General features: G+C 36.2%; 1 protein-coding gene across 2 annotated transcripts in view; it reads right to left on the bottom strand.

The window, feature by feature from the left end:
• Window positions 1-187: 187 nt before the first annotated feature.
• The window catches only part of LOC102233005 (caM kinase-like vesicle-associated protein), a 50940-nt gene continuing 34044 nt past the window's right edge, over window positions 188-17083 (bottom strand). The window contains exons 2-12 of one of the 2 annotated variants that reach the window (XM_023332784.1): window positions 13502-13608; window positions 11503-11634; window positions 9494-9568; window positions 8615-8753; window positions 7171-7291; window positions 6388-6463; window positions 5136-5272; window positions 4615-4693; window positions 4437-4524; window positions 4169-4177; window positions 188-2655 (exon numbers count right to left, since the gene is read on the bottom strand). In XM_023332784.1, coding sequence (XP_023188552.1) covers window positions 1165-2655; window positions 4169-4177; window positions 4437-4524; window positions 4615-4693; window positions 5136-5272; window positions 6388-6463; window positions 7171-7291; window positions 8615-8753; window positions 9494-9568; window positions 11503-11634; window positions 13502-13596 — 2442 coding nt within the window. In that variant the 5' untranslated portion in view covers window positions 13597-13608 and the 3' untranslated portion in view covers window positions 188-1164. The remainder of the gene's footprint in view (window positions 2656-4168; window positions 4178-4436; window positions 4525-4614; window positions 4694-5135; window positions 5273-6387; window positions 6464-7170; window positions 7292-8614; window positions 8754-9493; window positions 9569-11502; window positions 11635-13501; window positions 13609-17083) is intronic. The other variant, XM_005808649.2, reaches the window with a different exon arrangement.

Here is a 17083-nt window from a genome sequence, read left to right as displayed (position 1 = left end):
CACCCCTAAGCTTTCGTTATTGTGGACCGTCCCAAACCGTACGCAATGTCATATGGGATTTGTAGTGTGTATGTTAACAGCGTTGACAAGAGGAACACATGGAGGAATCTTATGGGAACACATGATTTAAAAACTGTTTTGAATACTTGTATTCATGCATGAAACACAATAATTACGCATCCTAACAGATGTTTTCATCAGTTTTATTGAAAGACTTGCAAACAGAGCACATTTTACAGTTTACATTGGTTATGAATAATGATACTAAGAGTGGGGAAAATACCACAGAACCTGAAAATAGCACATACAGCCAAAAGCATAATGAAATATAGTTCACACGACAGAGGAGTGAAAATAGGAAGGAAGGACTGTGTAAGTGACAATAACAAAGTATCCATGATGACCAAACAAGAAAAAAGATACAATTTTGGTGGACACGATTTTTGAAAAACTTTAATGAAAGAAATTGTTTTATGCGTGATTGCAAAGCCTTTATACAGTGTGTTGCATCTGGATAATGTCAGTTGGTTAGAAACTCACAAGACTTTGGTCACAGTTCAAGTTTATCTATGTTGCACAAATCAAGAAATTGTGTGATCAGATCAGCCTTTCATATCTGTGTGTCACAATATGACTCTAAGCCCCAACAAAAGCTGAAGAGCTACAAAAATAAAGGGAATAAAAGAATAAATGGGAAAAGCTGCTTTGTAAAAAGCTATGCTAGCTATGAAGGGAATTGGTTTACATTCTGGGAGCAAAGTAATAATCAGGAATCTAATTTTCTATTTATTTACAGTAGATAGAATAATACAAATGTGCCTGTCATTTGTTATTGGTAGTTTATTGTATTTTTTTATACCTTTAAACATTGCAGAGTACTGCTTGTATATGCTAGTAATACATTTGTTGTGTGGCAGATGTTCAGGCACACAGTAAAGATTTTATAATTAAACAAGCTTTGGAAATATTGGATATTGAGCTCAATTTTAACTAGCATTTTTCTCAAACAGACATTTTATATGAATCATAAAAATCAGCAATATATAGTAACTTTTCAAACTCCTGTTAATCATTCTTCTTTACAGTCTTCAAACTCTCACCACCAAATAATCAGTTCAAAATTTCAAATATTTTGCAGTGTGCATTGCTTTATTCACTCCTGCCTCATAGTCCTCTACCCATCCCAGCCCTGGGCGATTGGCTGGACTGAGCTGCGCCTCTCTGTCCATCCTTGTCTTCCTGCTCCCTGACAGCCTGGGGTGAGGTTTGTGTGGGTGGAGATGGTGGAGGATATGTCGGAGGAGGAATACCGAGGTGGGGGAGTGTAGGTAGTGCTGGTCTTGGAGAGGTGGGAAGTGGTGGAGGAGTAGTTGAGGTTGAAGTTGAGGAGTGTTGAGTTGGACGAGAACGAGAAACAGAAGGCGAAGCATGTGTGCTCCTGGCCCGTGCTGGCTCACTAGGACAGTCACTGATTTGCTCAAGTAGCGATGGCATGTCTCCCTCAATCTTCTCAAGTACGGCGACCATTTGCTTTTCTATCTGTTCAATGACACTGTCCATTTGCCAATCAGATGTGGTACTACTCCCACCTCCTCCATGGTGAAGACCAGTCCCGTACATGCCTACTCCTCCTCCTCTGCTTGTATAGAGGGAACTGTAAGGACTCCCAAAGCTCCCAGCCATTCCCATCCCTACAGAGATACCCTCTGGGTTGTATGGTGCAGCATGTCGACCCAAACTAGCTGAGCTGCCAGCTACATAATAACTTTGTGAGGCTGTAGCAGGGGTCCTGGCTATGCTAAACTCTGCACTATGTCGGTCTGTTTTTCTGGTATTTCTATCCCGTCCTCCTACAGGACTGCCATCACCTCTCAACCTAACACCTAGTGTTGCATCAACCCCACTTACCATCCCCACTGAAGATGTAACTGGTGCTACCACTGACCTCTCTGCAACTGCTTCAGGTACTTGTGTCTGACACCAGCTTCTGTCAGTCTCATCCTTGTGTGTGCTTTGGGTGGCTGGTTGCTTCTCTGGTGAAGCTGACACAGTGGGAGCAGTGGTAGAGCAGTGAAGTGTTGCAGCCATTTTACGTTTACCAGTTGGCTCAGGGGAGGCAGATGTGTGCTGCTTGTCCAGATTTGCACCTGGAGAACTTTCTAACAGCTTTGATGGTTCAGGAATCACTGCCGAAGTCTGCTTAACGTCTGGAACAACATTAGTTTGACCCAAATTGGCAGCAATTTTTCTGGTTCCATCTGTAGCTCCCTTCTTCACCCCAGTCATATTAAGCTCCTCCTGTGTTAGTTTCGGACCTGAACTTGATTGTCCAAGAGGGTCCTTCCCATCTGATGGTGTCTTTCCAACTGATGGACCCCTTGAGGTGTTTATTTCATCTGGGCTTTCTTCTATCTTAAAGGAACCCTCATCTTGTTCCATACCAGCTTGTGTATTTTCAACAGTAACCTCTAAAGAAACACTGCTCGATGTAATCCCTTCATCTGTTGTCCCTTTATCTCCCTCATCACTTGTCCCCTGGGAAACACCCCCTTCGCCATCTCCTATCTGTTCCCTACTTTGAACCTCAAGTGAACTGTCATTCAGTGCTTCAGAGTTCTTCAGCCGTTGCATGAAGGTTGTCACACGAATTGCTTTCTGCAAATAGGAGGTAAAGAAAAACAGGGTAAAGAGGACTTTGTTAAACAAGATTACCATCACACAATTTGTCACAGACAAGTTTTTGACAGAATGTCTGTTAAAACAGAATGATTTAGCGTCAACATCCCCAATGATGTCATTTCTGTGGAGTGAAGAAATATTAGTGTCAGTTCTTTTACCTCCAAGAAGCTGTGACACATTATAACCTGGTTTAAATCAATCTGACCACTCACACTTTCCGAGAAACTCCTTCACTGTTTGCTGAAAGTAAGATATTTGTGTACACCTCAACTTTATAATTGAAGTGTTTACTCATCTGATATCTTTTGACCCACAAACACTAAAGGTGTTTGGGACAATGTGTGAGTTTAGTAGTTGTTTGTAAACCAGGAAGCAGAATTCCCTTGAATTCACTGAAAATGAAAAGCCGCTGAATCAAATGTGACTTACCTAAACAGCATCTGTATGTACACTGATCAGGCATTACATTATGACCACCAACGTAACATTGTTATGTTCCCCTTCAAAGAGCTATACACCAAATGACAATGCATTCAGACAAGTTAGCATTAGCCTCTTGAGCAATTTCAGCTTCAGGTTCTTGTCATTTGAATCACAAGTCAGTGTTTCCTCCTCCTGTGCATAAATGAAACTTTTGCTTACCATGACCCTGTCACCGGTTCATCACTTTTCTTACTTTTTACCTTGTCTGACTTACTCTTCTATATATCACAACTGAGCCCTTGTTAAACTCATCCAGGTCATTATGATTCACATCTTTATCTGGTTCTATCTTTAGAGGATACAATATTTACTTTTCTGCCTAATACATCCCACCCACTCACAGGTGTGATAATTAACATATAACCAGTGTTATTTGCCTCACCTGTTAGTGGTCACGATGTTATGCATGACTGGTGTATGTTTTGGATGTACCAACAGTATGGGGCAATGAGCCAGGATTTGTGTAAGAGGAACACCAGAGGGCCTTACAGTTCAAATCACTGTAGTTCAGTTGTCAACAGTGGCCCACATCCTTTTTTTTTTCCTTTCCATTTTTCCAACTCCTTATCTACATAATAAAAAAAAAACATACAAAAAAGAACCAAACTCTGTTCCCTTTGACAATCAGTACCTGTTTAACCCCTTTGTTTAGATAAACTAGCGCAGATGAGGAGTAGGAAAGGTACAGAGTGAGCCACTTTGAACATTTGAATCTTCTCCAGTGAAGAAAAGTGGAGCAGAGTGGATGGATCTCATTTGGGACAGGCAGAGTGACAGTAGGAAGGAGCAGAGCTTGAGAAAAACTTTGACACCCTAAACATAATTAAAGCATTATCCAGAGATTTTACAAAGGTTGACTCCAATGTATATCTTTGCAAGCTAACACTCATTAAAATTAAAAAATAAAACAATATTCCATTGTCAAATTACGTTTTATTGAATCATTTCATATAAGTTTCTCCTCACACTCTGTCCTTCTACTCTCAATCATAGTGGAAAACGATACCTTTATCTCCTGGGAACACATGGTGAAAGAAAAAAGAAATTTATACCTGTTACTCATGCTGTTAGGTCAGCACCGCCATCTTCTTCCTTCTTTCTCCTCAGTAATCCCGCCTTATATTTTTACAAATTTAAAATACATCCCTGTGTAGTGAGCTCAAATTATGTTAGGCCACAGGATTCAGCCTATTCTTCCATTTACTCTGCTGGTCATTCTGTAATATTATCTACATTGTAGATGCTACAAGAAAAGCAATAGAGTGTGCTCATACCCGCCATTTGGCCTTTGCAAAGTTCTTCTCAAACTGGGCACATACACCATCCTTCAAATTCTTCTCTGAAGCACCGTTTCCTGCAATCCTGATACAAAACACATGCAGTACAACAGTTACATAATTGCACCATAGATGCAAAAGAAAAAAATCTCAGTGCTTTCACCATTACACTTACCATTCGTGCTGGAGCGCATCCTCTGCTGTGATTCTCAGCATCTGGTCCACTTCCATAAGTCTACACACAAGCCCCTTTGCTGAAGTAGGAAAAGCAGCAGAAATATAGTATACATCATCATTGCATTGTGATTCTGTGTTTGTAATGATGTAAAGCACTTTGAAATGTCTTGCTGCTGAAATGTGCTATACAAATAAAATTTGATTGATTGATCATCAGTAATGACAACTTAAATGCAGACAATGCCTTGCAAAAAAGTTTACATCATTATTTATAAAACAAAATCTCGCAAACTTCTTTCTTTGTGATTGTGCACCTCTTGATGTTGGCCTATATCACTGACATTCAAACAAAATACATTCAAATTTGTTATTATAGTGTGACAAAATGTTAAAATATATGAGAAGAATGAATATTTTTACACTGTGCTGTCACTCGTAGTTTGAAACTGAGCTCAGAACTGTAGGCCAATGCTTAGAGAGAGTGGGTGTTTAGTGCCATCGTGTGGTTGAAGAAAACACCTGCAGGTGAAATGTCATCCCAGTAAGGAGAATCAAACTCAAAGTCCCCAGCAACGATGCGACAGAAGATGATGCGATTATGTAGATCTGTGTTTTCTTCCTCTGTTTCATCATAGAAAGGAGGATTGCCCGATAAGCTGCCGGAAAAGTAGTTACATTAAAAATGGAACAAATAATATTTTAAGTAAAACCAGATGTTTGAATACACAGTATAAGAATGTAGATATTTTTTTTATCACTATCAAGAAACAAATCAAACTGCATTTTTTTGTTTATTGTGAATTAAAATTACCAAGATTACATTTGCTAAATTACAGAATAATGACCAATATATATTTTTAAAGCATGTTTTCATAACCTTCTTCAAATAACAATCTACCTATGGTTCCTTTTAACCTGCATGACTTGACTCAAATGTTATGATTGTCCTGATGGGTTAGAACTATACAGCAACCTTTTCACAATGGTTTTCTGGATTTTTGTCTCATTTCTCTTGAGAGAACTGGTGTAACAGAGATAAGTTTCTTAGCCACCTTGGTCAGACACGTTTTTAGTGCTGCCCAGACAGTTTTATGCAAACAGAGATGGTTTTGTTCCTGAACAGTGCAATGGATTGATATTCCAATGTTGTTAAAAATTAGCATTATTTAGTTGATCAGACCTCAAAACATGGTGCCTGTCAGGCCATTTCTTTTGATTTTCCCATGATGTCAGACAATGATGCATTGTCTTTAAAGTGTTGCCAGTATCTCTCTAACTAACTCAATTGTTGTGAATGAACCCATCAAAAGATTACAAAGTCTTGTTAACATTATCTGGGCTTTCCTAAATTCTTTAATTCTCGACTAAAAACCCACCTGTTTAGAGTTGAATTTGAAACATAATCAATTACGATTTTCATGACGGCACTTGACTTAATGTAATGTTTTGACTGTTGAGTCTATGTTGCATGACTTTGTGTTTTTGTGTTTGTTATGGTGTAAAGCACTTTGAAATGCCTTGTTGCTGAGATTTGCTTGATTGATTGATTAAAGTCATAATAATCTTAGTGTGTGTCAATTTCTGAGTTGGAAGAAACATTTAGTCTGAATTAGTTTTGGACAGAGAAAGAAAACTATTTTCCGTCTTTTGTACAATGTATGCAAACCTCTGGTTTCGTTAGATAGTAAATAACATTTTTGGTTAAAACAAAACTCTGTTAACATTTTGGTTTGCACAGTTGCACAGTTTTGAGTTAGCAATGGAGACTCACAGAATGAACATTATCACCCCCACCGCCCAGCAGTCCACAGGACGGCCATATCGATGACGAGCGACCACTTCAGGAGCTGAAAGCATAAGAGCAAATGCAGAGTTTGTGTGTGTGAGGCAAATAGATTTCTGGGGTTTAATTTATACTCCTCCACCTCATCAGATTCTCCAGATGCACAAACAGCTTTTCTCCAAGCCTGTCTCCCACTATTCAGTTTTTCACATCCTTCTTCCCACTGGCACCGACATTCTCTTTTCTTATTTACTGATTTCATTACTTGACTTATCAATATGAATAACTGCCCTGGCCTTTAACTGCAGAGAAGTCCAAAGCACAGCTTAGCACTTTCAGGTCGCCCTCACATAAACATCAGCAAGATGGAGAGGAGTGAGACCGCACACAGAATCAAAAAGCAGATAAAAGAGAAGCTAAATGGGAGGAGGAGAGCAAGGGCTGCACACTTTCAATCTCATTTATATTTTTCTGGGATGTAATGTTTCAGAGGCAGTGCTTATCCTCAATAGATTTTATTTCTTTCAAAGCGCTAAAGGTTCACAGAGAATTCAACAAGGTGAAGGACAACATCAATCTTCTGCTATGGTATGGTACTTTATCTCAAAAAAGGTATATACTGTATATATATATATATATATATATATATATATATATATATATATATATATATATATATATATATATATATATATATATATATATATATATGAAAAGATAGGCAATAAGGATAATCATAAATGAAGCAACACAAACAACAGAGTGACCCACCGAGGTATTCAGGTGTTCCGCATGGCTCTGTAATTGGTCCATTCTCAAATCTGGAGAGGTAAAAATCTCGCAGAACTACTTTCTTGTGGTTGTTTTCTGTGTAGTACATTAGGTTTTCCAGCTGTAAATTAAATAACAGATTAGAGAAGAATCACTTAAGCAGCAACGACAACTTATACGTTTGACAAAATGTAATGTTTATTGCTTGTTTCAAAAATGTTGACTATGATGTTTTTATGATGTAAAGCACTTTGAACTGGCTTGTTACTAAAAATGTTCCATATAAATACATTTGACTTCACTTGATTTATAGTAAATTACCTGATATGTCTCATTTCTTTTAAATTAACTTGGTAAATGTAAATTTGAGCTTTTCTTAACCAAACAATGAAAAAGAACAATATTGCTCACACCTTCAAATGCTCAATTAATGTGGGTTTTTGCTTAAGAAATGTTACATTCATAAGCTTCCCAGAATGATCCACTTAGACATTTTGAATTGAATAAAGAGCCAGTTTTTGGAGCACTGATGTAAAAAGATGGAGCACAATTATGCAAAATGCTTGTGAAAGGTTATTTCTACAAAAGCAAGTGGCTCCACATCCACAAGTTGAAGACTCCTGTTCTAGTCAAACGAATAGGGAAAAGTGAAAACTGCTAAAATGGCATTTACATGTTTATACAATTCATGTTCAAGTCTGTGTTTGTTAACAATCATATTGCAAAGAGAGTAATCACGATCAGCATATTTGTATTTTATTTGCATTTAAATCTTGACAGAGAGGGGAGATGAAATGACTTCTGATTTTATAGGTCAAGCATGATTTAACAACAATATCAAGCCAAGCAGAGGCTGTAAGCATGACCTATTTTAATTTGAATATGTCACTGTGATTTAACTTGATGACAAAATGTAGGAATCCAAACCTACTGGATTGAAGCGATACCCACTTTCTACCAGTAGGTGGAGACTGGAGAAAGACAACTCTGTTGTTTCATTTTAATGGGGTCCTATTAAGAATTAGAGACATGGATCTGTATGCACTGCGAGTGTCACCAGACAGTCGTTTGAGCCATAAAGAAATTGTTTACTCCCACAGTGAAAATGAAATGTTAAGTATGTTATGAACTGAGAAGACAGATAAATGCTTTTATCTGTCTCTTCAGGGAATCTGACAAATGCAGAATGTTGCATTATGGGATGTAATGGTGAAGAGGTCAGCTTATGCTATAAAGTTATTATCGTTTTACATCCACAGGCACATCAGTTAGTCTATAGATAGTTAATGTGTATCAACTATCTATAGACTAGTTGTAAAACTATTCATACCTCTTGTTTTTATTATAACATTTATTTTTAAATTGAAAGAACACACTTCAGCATGCTATATTTTGATTTTGTTAGATAGCACAAAATAAAATCTCAGAAACAAAGTGACTGTACCTTCAAGTTCCTATGAACAATGTTGAGGGAGTGTAGGTATGCCACAGCCTCCAGGACTTGTTTGATAACATTCGAAGCGTCTCTCTCTGTGTAATTCCCTTGGTCCAGAATCCAGTCAAATACATCCCCCCCTGTGGCACTGCAGAGAGTTAGACACAAAAAAAATATTTGTCACTTTGCACAGTGCCAAATATATTGGCTAATACACCTGCTGATTTTTTTAACACTGCAGATTAATCCTTGTATTGCTGTTAATGTGTTTTTACAAAGTGCTTTGCGTTAGCTGGTCTCAAGCTACCGCTACTGAACAATTAAAGCAAGGCTCCTGGTTATTACTCTAAAGGACTTAAGTTACCTTTGGAGATAAATGATGAGAGTGATTATCACATATTGCTCTCAGCAGTACAACTATAGTCCAGACTGAAAAGTGAGCTCCAAAGTAGCTTAATGAACATAGTGACAAATGCAGTCACTTAAAGTAGTTCACGTCGCTGTGTTTTATTAGTGACAAAAACGTTGTCCTGTGTGTTTTAATATATGCTATCACACTTAAACCAAGTTACAAATGTTGAATTGCACAAGATGCAATTTAGGCATATTTGGTTGTGTCCCGGATTAATCGACTCTGCTCTCCCTGTACAGACTTGTTTGTTCCAAAGCAATGCTTCAGGCCCACTGAGTAATGATTGTTACAGATTGTTAACATCTCATCAAATCTAACATCTTCCTCTGTTGCATAGGGGAGTTGGAGTACACAGTAATAAAGGGAAATATTAAACATCTACCGCTCAACTGAAAAGCTTCTCTGTGCTAAGATGCAATTAACACATCAAATACAGGGAGCATGGACAGGAAACGTAATCTGAAAGAAGTACTTACAGTTCCTGGATGATGAAGTATTCTTTTCGAGTTTCAAATGTATCTATCAGCTGAAGGATGTTTGGGTGATTGACCCTGGAAAACCCAAAAATATCTTAGGGGTTGCAGGGGTCTCGTTTTCACAGATTGACAAAAAATTGTTTCAGTCTATTCATTTACTTGCCTGCACTGGTATAAATCTGAAAACTGATACAAAATCTTGAGCCACAAACACATATAGCAGAGAAAATGACTCATTGAACAATACTGTAAACCCGATTCCAACTTCAAAAATGTATGGAGACCTCATTTTTATATATATATATATATATATATATATATATATATATATATATATATATATATATATATATATATATATATATATATATATATATATATATATATATATATATATATATATATATATTCATATTTGTGATTTTACCTGTTGGTCAGAAATTGGTTTAGGCTCAGAAATGAAATTAAAAAGTCAGTAAGCAATACAAAAGTGTTGTAATAGCATAAGCTGAAACTCAAAGACAGTTTATTTGATTTTGTATTATATAAATAATTGAAATCCCTTTTATAACTCTGATATTGCAATGTTATAATAGTGCAGAAAATGTCTACAGCAGTAGATATTACAGATGTTTACATATTTGTGCTAAATATATCTATTTCAATTTAAAGTTTTATTTAACAAGCAAATTGCACATGATGGGCAAGACACTTTCTCATTAGAGAACATGTTTAGTTTGTTCCATAGGGAAAATATCAGCCGTACAGCAAGAATCATTATTTCTAAGCAGAACTTTTACATACAGCTGGACTGTGACCAAGTTCTTCAGAAGACAGAGAGGATGCAGCGCATAGTGCTGCCAAGTCATATGAGTAATGGAGCATTAAAAAAATGAATGGTATTTCAATATTAATAAAAGCATGAATAATACACGATGAAAGGTCCTGAACTTTTTATATGCATGAATGTAATATTTCTGACAAAACAGCTCAGCTGAAAAAGCATATTCCTTGAAATCACAGGGTCATGATTTGGAGCTGGGTCTTTTCTCTCTTTTATGTTTTTTGACATGAGTTTAAAGCTGGCTACTCGTTCTTTATGGACACATATTAGTTTTGACTAAAATGATATTGCATATAACTTTCTAATAATCGTCTGAAATCAAGTCTAGATGTTAAAAAAACATTCACTTTTATGCCAAAAAGTGAATAACTGATAACTGAAATTTACTGAATACCTGGAAAGATTTTTGTATGAAGAAACTATTTGTATGTGTTGCTCCATTGTGAATTTGGCCATTCTTTTACACACAAACCACTATCAAAATCTTAAATGTTCTGCATGGAGGTCTCTTGCCTTCTGATCTTTAGTTTGATTATAATTTGATATTCGAGTCAGATTATTGGCTGGGCCACTCAAGCAGATTTACTTTCTTTTTATAAGTAGTTGAGAGTTATCTTGACTCCAGGTTTGGGATTACTATTTTTGGATTATTGTTTTTTTTCTTAAAAAGCATCTTCATTTTATTACCAAAGTACACATCGTCATCTTTTTATTCCTTTAAGTCTGCTAGTGTCATATGTTAATAATCATATAACACACCAAGATGTTCTCACCTCCAAACTTGTGTTTGAATTGTGTTTTCTGCTCCAACCAACCACCTGAGACTTTTTTCCACTAATATAGACCAATATTGTATTCTAAAGAGGATGAGATTTCAACATTCTTTCACTGTATTACAGAGGACTTAATTAATAGGTTAATTTATTGATTGTTTGTGTATGTGTGGCTTACTTGGGTCATCGACCACTGCGCTAAATTTATGGTTGTTAAACCCATCATTAAATTTACTCAGATAAACACTGACAGGTTTGAAAGGTATCTTCCCTGTTGCAAACTTAATTCAGGTTTCATTATGGGTCAAGTTTAATTAAAACATCTCATAAGTTAATTGCTCTTTCTTACTAGCACATACGCTGCTATTTCTATTTGTGAACTGATTACATACAATTTCAAGATCATGATCTCATTTTTGGCGGCCTTGCGGACTTTCCTTCCGTCCTTCTTGAAGAATTTCTTGCAGACAAACACCTTTTCTGTTTGTCTGTCCTTTGCCAGGCAAAGCTCACAAAACTCCTTCCTACACAGTGAGAAAAAAAAATAGAAAGACAGAAGGGAAGCAATTGTAAATACAATGTAAAAGAAAAGACAAAATGAAGCATCTGTAAAAAAATTTTAAGAGTCTCGTTTAGCTACAAGTTCCCAGTGTAAATGAGATGTGATATTCAAATTGGAATAAAACAAACACTGGCTGTGCTGTGAAATACCCAGAAATAATTTAGTTGGGAGGTGAGCCCCTGGCTTAAGAAACAGGGGCTATAAATAAGAGATTTGCAAAGGATCCATTGCTGCCATTGTCTGGGAATCCTTAAGTTTTTATCCTTTGAGGGCTTGTAGGGCTTCATGCAAATGAATTTTAAGAAGCGATATGATGAAAAGTAAAACTGTAAAAAGTGCATAATGAAGCTTTAATATTAGGTTTTAATCTGTGGTTCTGTTTAATTATCTTTTTTTTTTGAATATTGTCTTCTTTGCTCATTTCCCTCCGATTAGAGGTGGATTCAAAATATAACTTAACAAAAAAAAGCTTTTTAAAAATGTACACACTATGTTATTTTTGAGTGCAGTTTTATTAGTTTTACTACCTTTATGAGCATTAATCTACCCAATTTTAACAAGGAAATGCACATGTAAAACAAACAATTGTGTCATTCAGTCTGCTTTCTCACTGCTAATATAATTGTGTGTATCTGTACGCGTGTGTTATGCAAAATCTGAGGAGAAATTTCTGAGGCCAGATGCTGATGTCGCCATATGGCCTCTTTCACCAATTGGTATTCATGCATATGGTTAGAGTGCTCATATGTGTCGAGTGTGCCGAAGAAGAAAATGAAAGGTTCTTGAGCAGCAGGGTCATTTTTGTAGGCCTGGGGATGTAAAATGTGCCACAGAACGAGCTAAATGTAGAATAGTGACATAAACAGCTTAGGAGTAATCAGATGACAATTCTTCTAAGATCCACCAAACTCTAGATTTATGCTTTACTAAAGTTAAACCCTTAGTTAAATTTGTTCAGACTAAAGCTAAACAATTTATGCACAAAAAAAAAGTGCTGGTTCTTGCATGAAAGGTAATGTTGGTGAGCTGCGTCTTCTCCCAAAATACAATAAAGTCATCTTCAATTCTTGGGTAGAAAAAATGCACAGCACAGTACTCTATTTTCATTAAGCGGGGGGCTTCAACTCCCTATTAGCTACATGGGAATAAAACAAATGCAAAACTTTTCTTACATGCTACTGTAAGAGAACTTTTTTAATCTCATTATGTTGACTCCCCATCCCTCAGTGAACTCTTCGGTAATAAGTACCAGTTGTGCACAAATGTCCACAGAGGTAAATAAATTCCGGAAGCAGTAAAAAACTATCACTAATCATATGAAAGATCAATTTGTAGCTTATATTTTTCGCTTTTAAAACAAGTAAAACACTATATAACAAGGTATTATTAATATACTTCCACCTAAAAGGCACATCAATTTAATTAATAATAAGATAACTAGCTTATAATTAATATTAAGTTAACTCACTAAGCTACATTAAGTTTTGTTTTCAATCAGTCTGACAGCTGTATCGGTCTGCCTGATCAGCTGATAATGTGTCTCACTAGATACTTTCTAAATAACTACAAAACCTGAAAAAGCACACAAACAAATCATTTTTTTTAACAGTGCACACATGGAAGCCTATCACAAAATCTGAGTTTACTCCATTCAAGCAGCCTCTGAGGATTTGTGTGCATTTCTACAAACTTACTACAACATGGCCTCCATCTGCTACAAGTACAGAAACTAATAATGAATCTTATTCAAAAAATAAGAACTATCCTAAGGCATTTAGAAAAGTTTAATAGTTTCCAAAAGTCTATCCGTAAAACTTTATGGTACTTACGCTCGAAGGACTTGACCAAACTCATATTTGTCCGTGACATCAGATATGCTGTCATAAATCCGCCCATCTCTCAGGGCAAGGCATCCAAATGGCATCACGGCATTCACCTAGTAAATAAAGAAATGAATTAAGATTGCATTATTATTATAATTATCAGGCGAGTTAAATAATTACAGCTTTATAGAAAAAAAAATATGATCCGCATTAGTCAAAGGCACCAGGCAACCGTCGATACAAAGATTCTTGATGTGGTTTTCAGTGTTAGTGACTTGTAGATACAACCAAATCAGTTTCCCATCAAATCTGGAAACTAATGCCTCTGGCAGCCTGGTTGCGTGCCAGCCTTGTCAACAGATACTAAGCTTCCTGCTAAGCTCCTCTGTGCACTACTAATGTCTGCAGATTGCATGCAGCGCCTGTTAAGTTTTCACATTAAACTTTAATAATCAAGGGCAATGCCCAAAAATAAAACAAAACGAGATGCAAGCAGCTGAGTTATTTAAGAGCCGTGTGTGATTCATTTGCATAGCACAACATGCATTTGGTTTTACTGGGAAAAAAACAAAACAAAAAAACATAACATCCACATTTGAACCTTCTTTTGTGTCTTGAGTTATATCACTACTACATCTAAAGCTTGCAGCAACAGTTGAAACTTGTCTTCCGTCTTACAGTAACTCCCTCTAGCAATGTTGCACATGCCATCATATATATATATATATATATATATATATATATATATATATATATATATAAGTTTGTGTATGCGCATGTGTGTGTATGTGTGTGTGTGTGTAGTACTTTGATGGATAAATAGTACCCAGAACATAATATGAGGCCTTGAAAACCCAGGTAAAACAACAGGGATCAAGACAGTGAATCAGCAATCAATATACCATCTCCGTCCTCCGGCAGTCCTCACCCACATACTTTATACACTCCATCTAGTGTAGAAAACATATTTCTTGGAAGGTTCAGTCATCCATCCCCATGGTCCATCTCCTCCTCTAAATACCTGACTTCATCCATCTCTGTTAAATGCTTCATTTCAGTTCTGTCTTTAAAATAGCACAGTTTACCTTCTCCCTGTGTGGTACCCATCTCTGTATTTGGCCGACTTAAGATATGAACATGATAGTATCAAATGTAAACTTCAAGAGTATACTTGCATTAGAGAGAATGTCTAATTGGACATAATTTGGGGGAGGGGGAGAAAAAGGGCGATACAAAAACAATGAATCTGACAGGCAGATAAAGGAGAAATAAACAGGGGAAGTAGCACTTTTTAAGACTGAATATTTAAAAAAAAAAAAAAAATATATATATATATATATATATATATATATATATATATATATATATATATATATATATATATATATATATATATATATATATATATATATATATATATATATATCACTGATGCAAAATTCTGGCTGATGTTCTATGAAACGTCACCACTGGAGATGATCAGGCCAGAGGTGCTTTGGGCCTTTGGTGGAGGAGGGCTGGAAGAGTTCTATGTAATCCGACTGCTGGCCCTAATCTCTAATCTGTACCCCTAATCCAGCGTGCTGGAATATGCTGTGTCTGTGCAAATGCTTGCACAAGTGAAAGTGAGTGACTAAACAAGAGCAAAGGTTATTTGAATATGGCGCATGTGCACATGGTAAGGCAGAGCAGAAAGGTGCACAAGATTGTGGACTTGTGCATCCTTATGTTTGTCTCTAAGGGAAGGAAATGACAGCAGGCGAATTGAATGGCAGACTGAATAGACCTTGTGTTTTTTTCTTTTCTTTTTTTTTGAAGATTACCTAAACACTACAACATTTCCACAACAAGGGCCAGGACAGTAAAGGTGAAGATGGTATTACATAAAACAAGCCCAACCATCAAAAGTCTTCTTCTCACTCACAAAGCCTTCAAAAATTAGTTCCCACAATATCATAAAGAGCTCCTAAACCCACATGAGCCTAATAAAGAAATTTGCTTCACAATGAGGGATTGCATGAGGTAATTGTTTCCAACAAAGTATTTGGTAAAAACGGACGTATTATGGGAAAATTAAAACAACTGTTGTTTGAAACAGATGTTTATAATGGATGTTATGAACAACAGAGTATGGTTGTCTGAAATTGTCTTAAATCTCCATTTTCGGACAGGTCTTGAATTACAAGTGTCCCTACTTTTTTTTTGGTTCGTACACATAGAATAAAGATTTAAGAAACAGCAAAATCTGTTTCAAAGAGTCTAATAATTTCAGGCTTAATCAAGGCTTTTTTTGCTTGAAAATATTAGATTTCTTTTGCTTGGAAACAGAAAACATTTAATAAATTCCAACTGTATGTACAGACATATTAGATCAATTAGAATAGAAGTCTGAATGAGTCTAGTTTGTCAGATTAAAAGTACCTTTTTATGAAAATAACAACCTTTAAGCAGATATTAAACATACTTTTCAGCAATCTTGTGTTTCTGTTTCTGTAAAAATAGATTTTTATTGTTCTGATGTAATATCTACACAAGTTTTCTACACGTGGAAAAATCAATAAAGACTTTTATTTTATCTGCATTTTTTGGTCAAAATAAAAATGCTTATTTAGTAAATGTGATCTGAGGTGTTTACATGTCCCCAATAAGCCCATCTTTCTATTGCATTAAGCACAATAGTAATTTGGAAAAAAATAAGAAGGGGAGCAAAGAGAGAAGGAATGAAAATAATGAACTACGAGGTAAGAAGAGAATTACAGAAACAGAAAAACTGGAAGAAATGTGGACTGTGCCTGAGTGGAAAGGTGTTTGGAGGAAACTACACAAAAAGAACAGTGTTAAAGAAGATAACAGCAACCTCGCAGCTTGCACATGGCTGTGAGAATTTCTGCAAAGGTGAGCTTGCATATGCACATGTTGGTTTCTTGTGAATATGTGCTAACAAGCTTTATGTGATAATTTCATGTATGACACAAAACATGCTTCTTTATGATGACATGAAAGGCTGTCCCTGAAGTTGGAAAGCACACGAAGACACTGCAGTCATCCTTCACAAAGACCAGTTCAGTTCAAGAAGCAAAACTCCTGAACTTTTGAAGTTATTTTGATTCAATTCCCACAGGGCCATATGTTTGAAGAACTTATTTTGTGTGATCATGGGCTACAGCGTACAGTTTCTAAGATGATTTCAGACAAAAAAAAAAAAGCTTTAATGCAGAAATATGGGCCGAACTGAACTGTATCTTTATGCGTTGTGGGAGTCCATGAACTCATTAAACTCACATGAACTCCTTCTGCATAAATTTCTTAGCATAGCATGGATGGATGTGATCTAGAAATTGGGACATTTTTTTCTGAATGAAATGCAAAATATTAATGTATTTAAATCAAGAGTGTCGGACTACCGAGTTAAAGTCCAGTCCCTTTTCCTCATAGCTTAGCTAAAGCACTTCCCACATTCCAAGTGGATCAGAAGGTAGCTAACACAATGAATGTAAGAGCTGGGGATCATTTCTTAGATATTTCTGTACATCTCTATGTAGGTGTGTGGTGGCTTTTGAAGCCTACTTGAGCAGCACTCCACTCTTT

Source organism: Xiphophorus maculatus, chromosome 1, assembly GCF_002775205.1.
Source record: "Xiphophorus maculatus strain JP 163 A chromosome 1, X_maculatus-5.0-male, whole genome shotgun sequence".
Classification (NCBI taxonomy): domain Eukaryota; kingdom Metazoa; phylum Chordata; class Actinopteri; order Cyprinodontiformes; family Poeciliidae; genus Xiphophorus; species Xiphophorus maculatus.
This window is presented reverse-complemented; position numbering and strand designations above follow the sequence as displayed.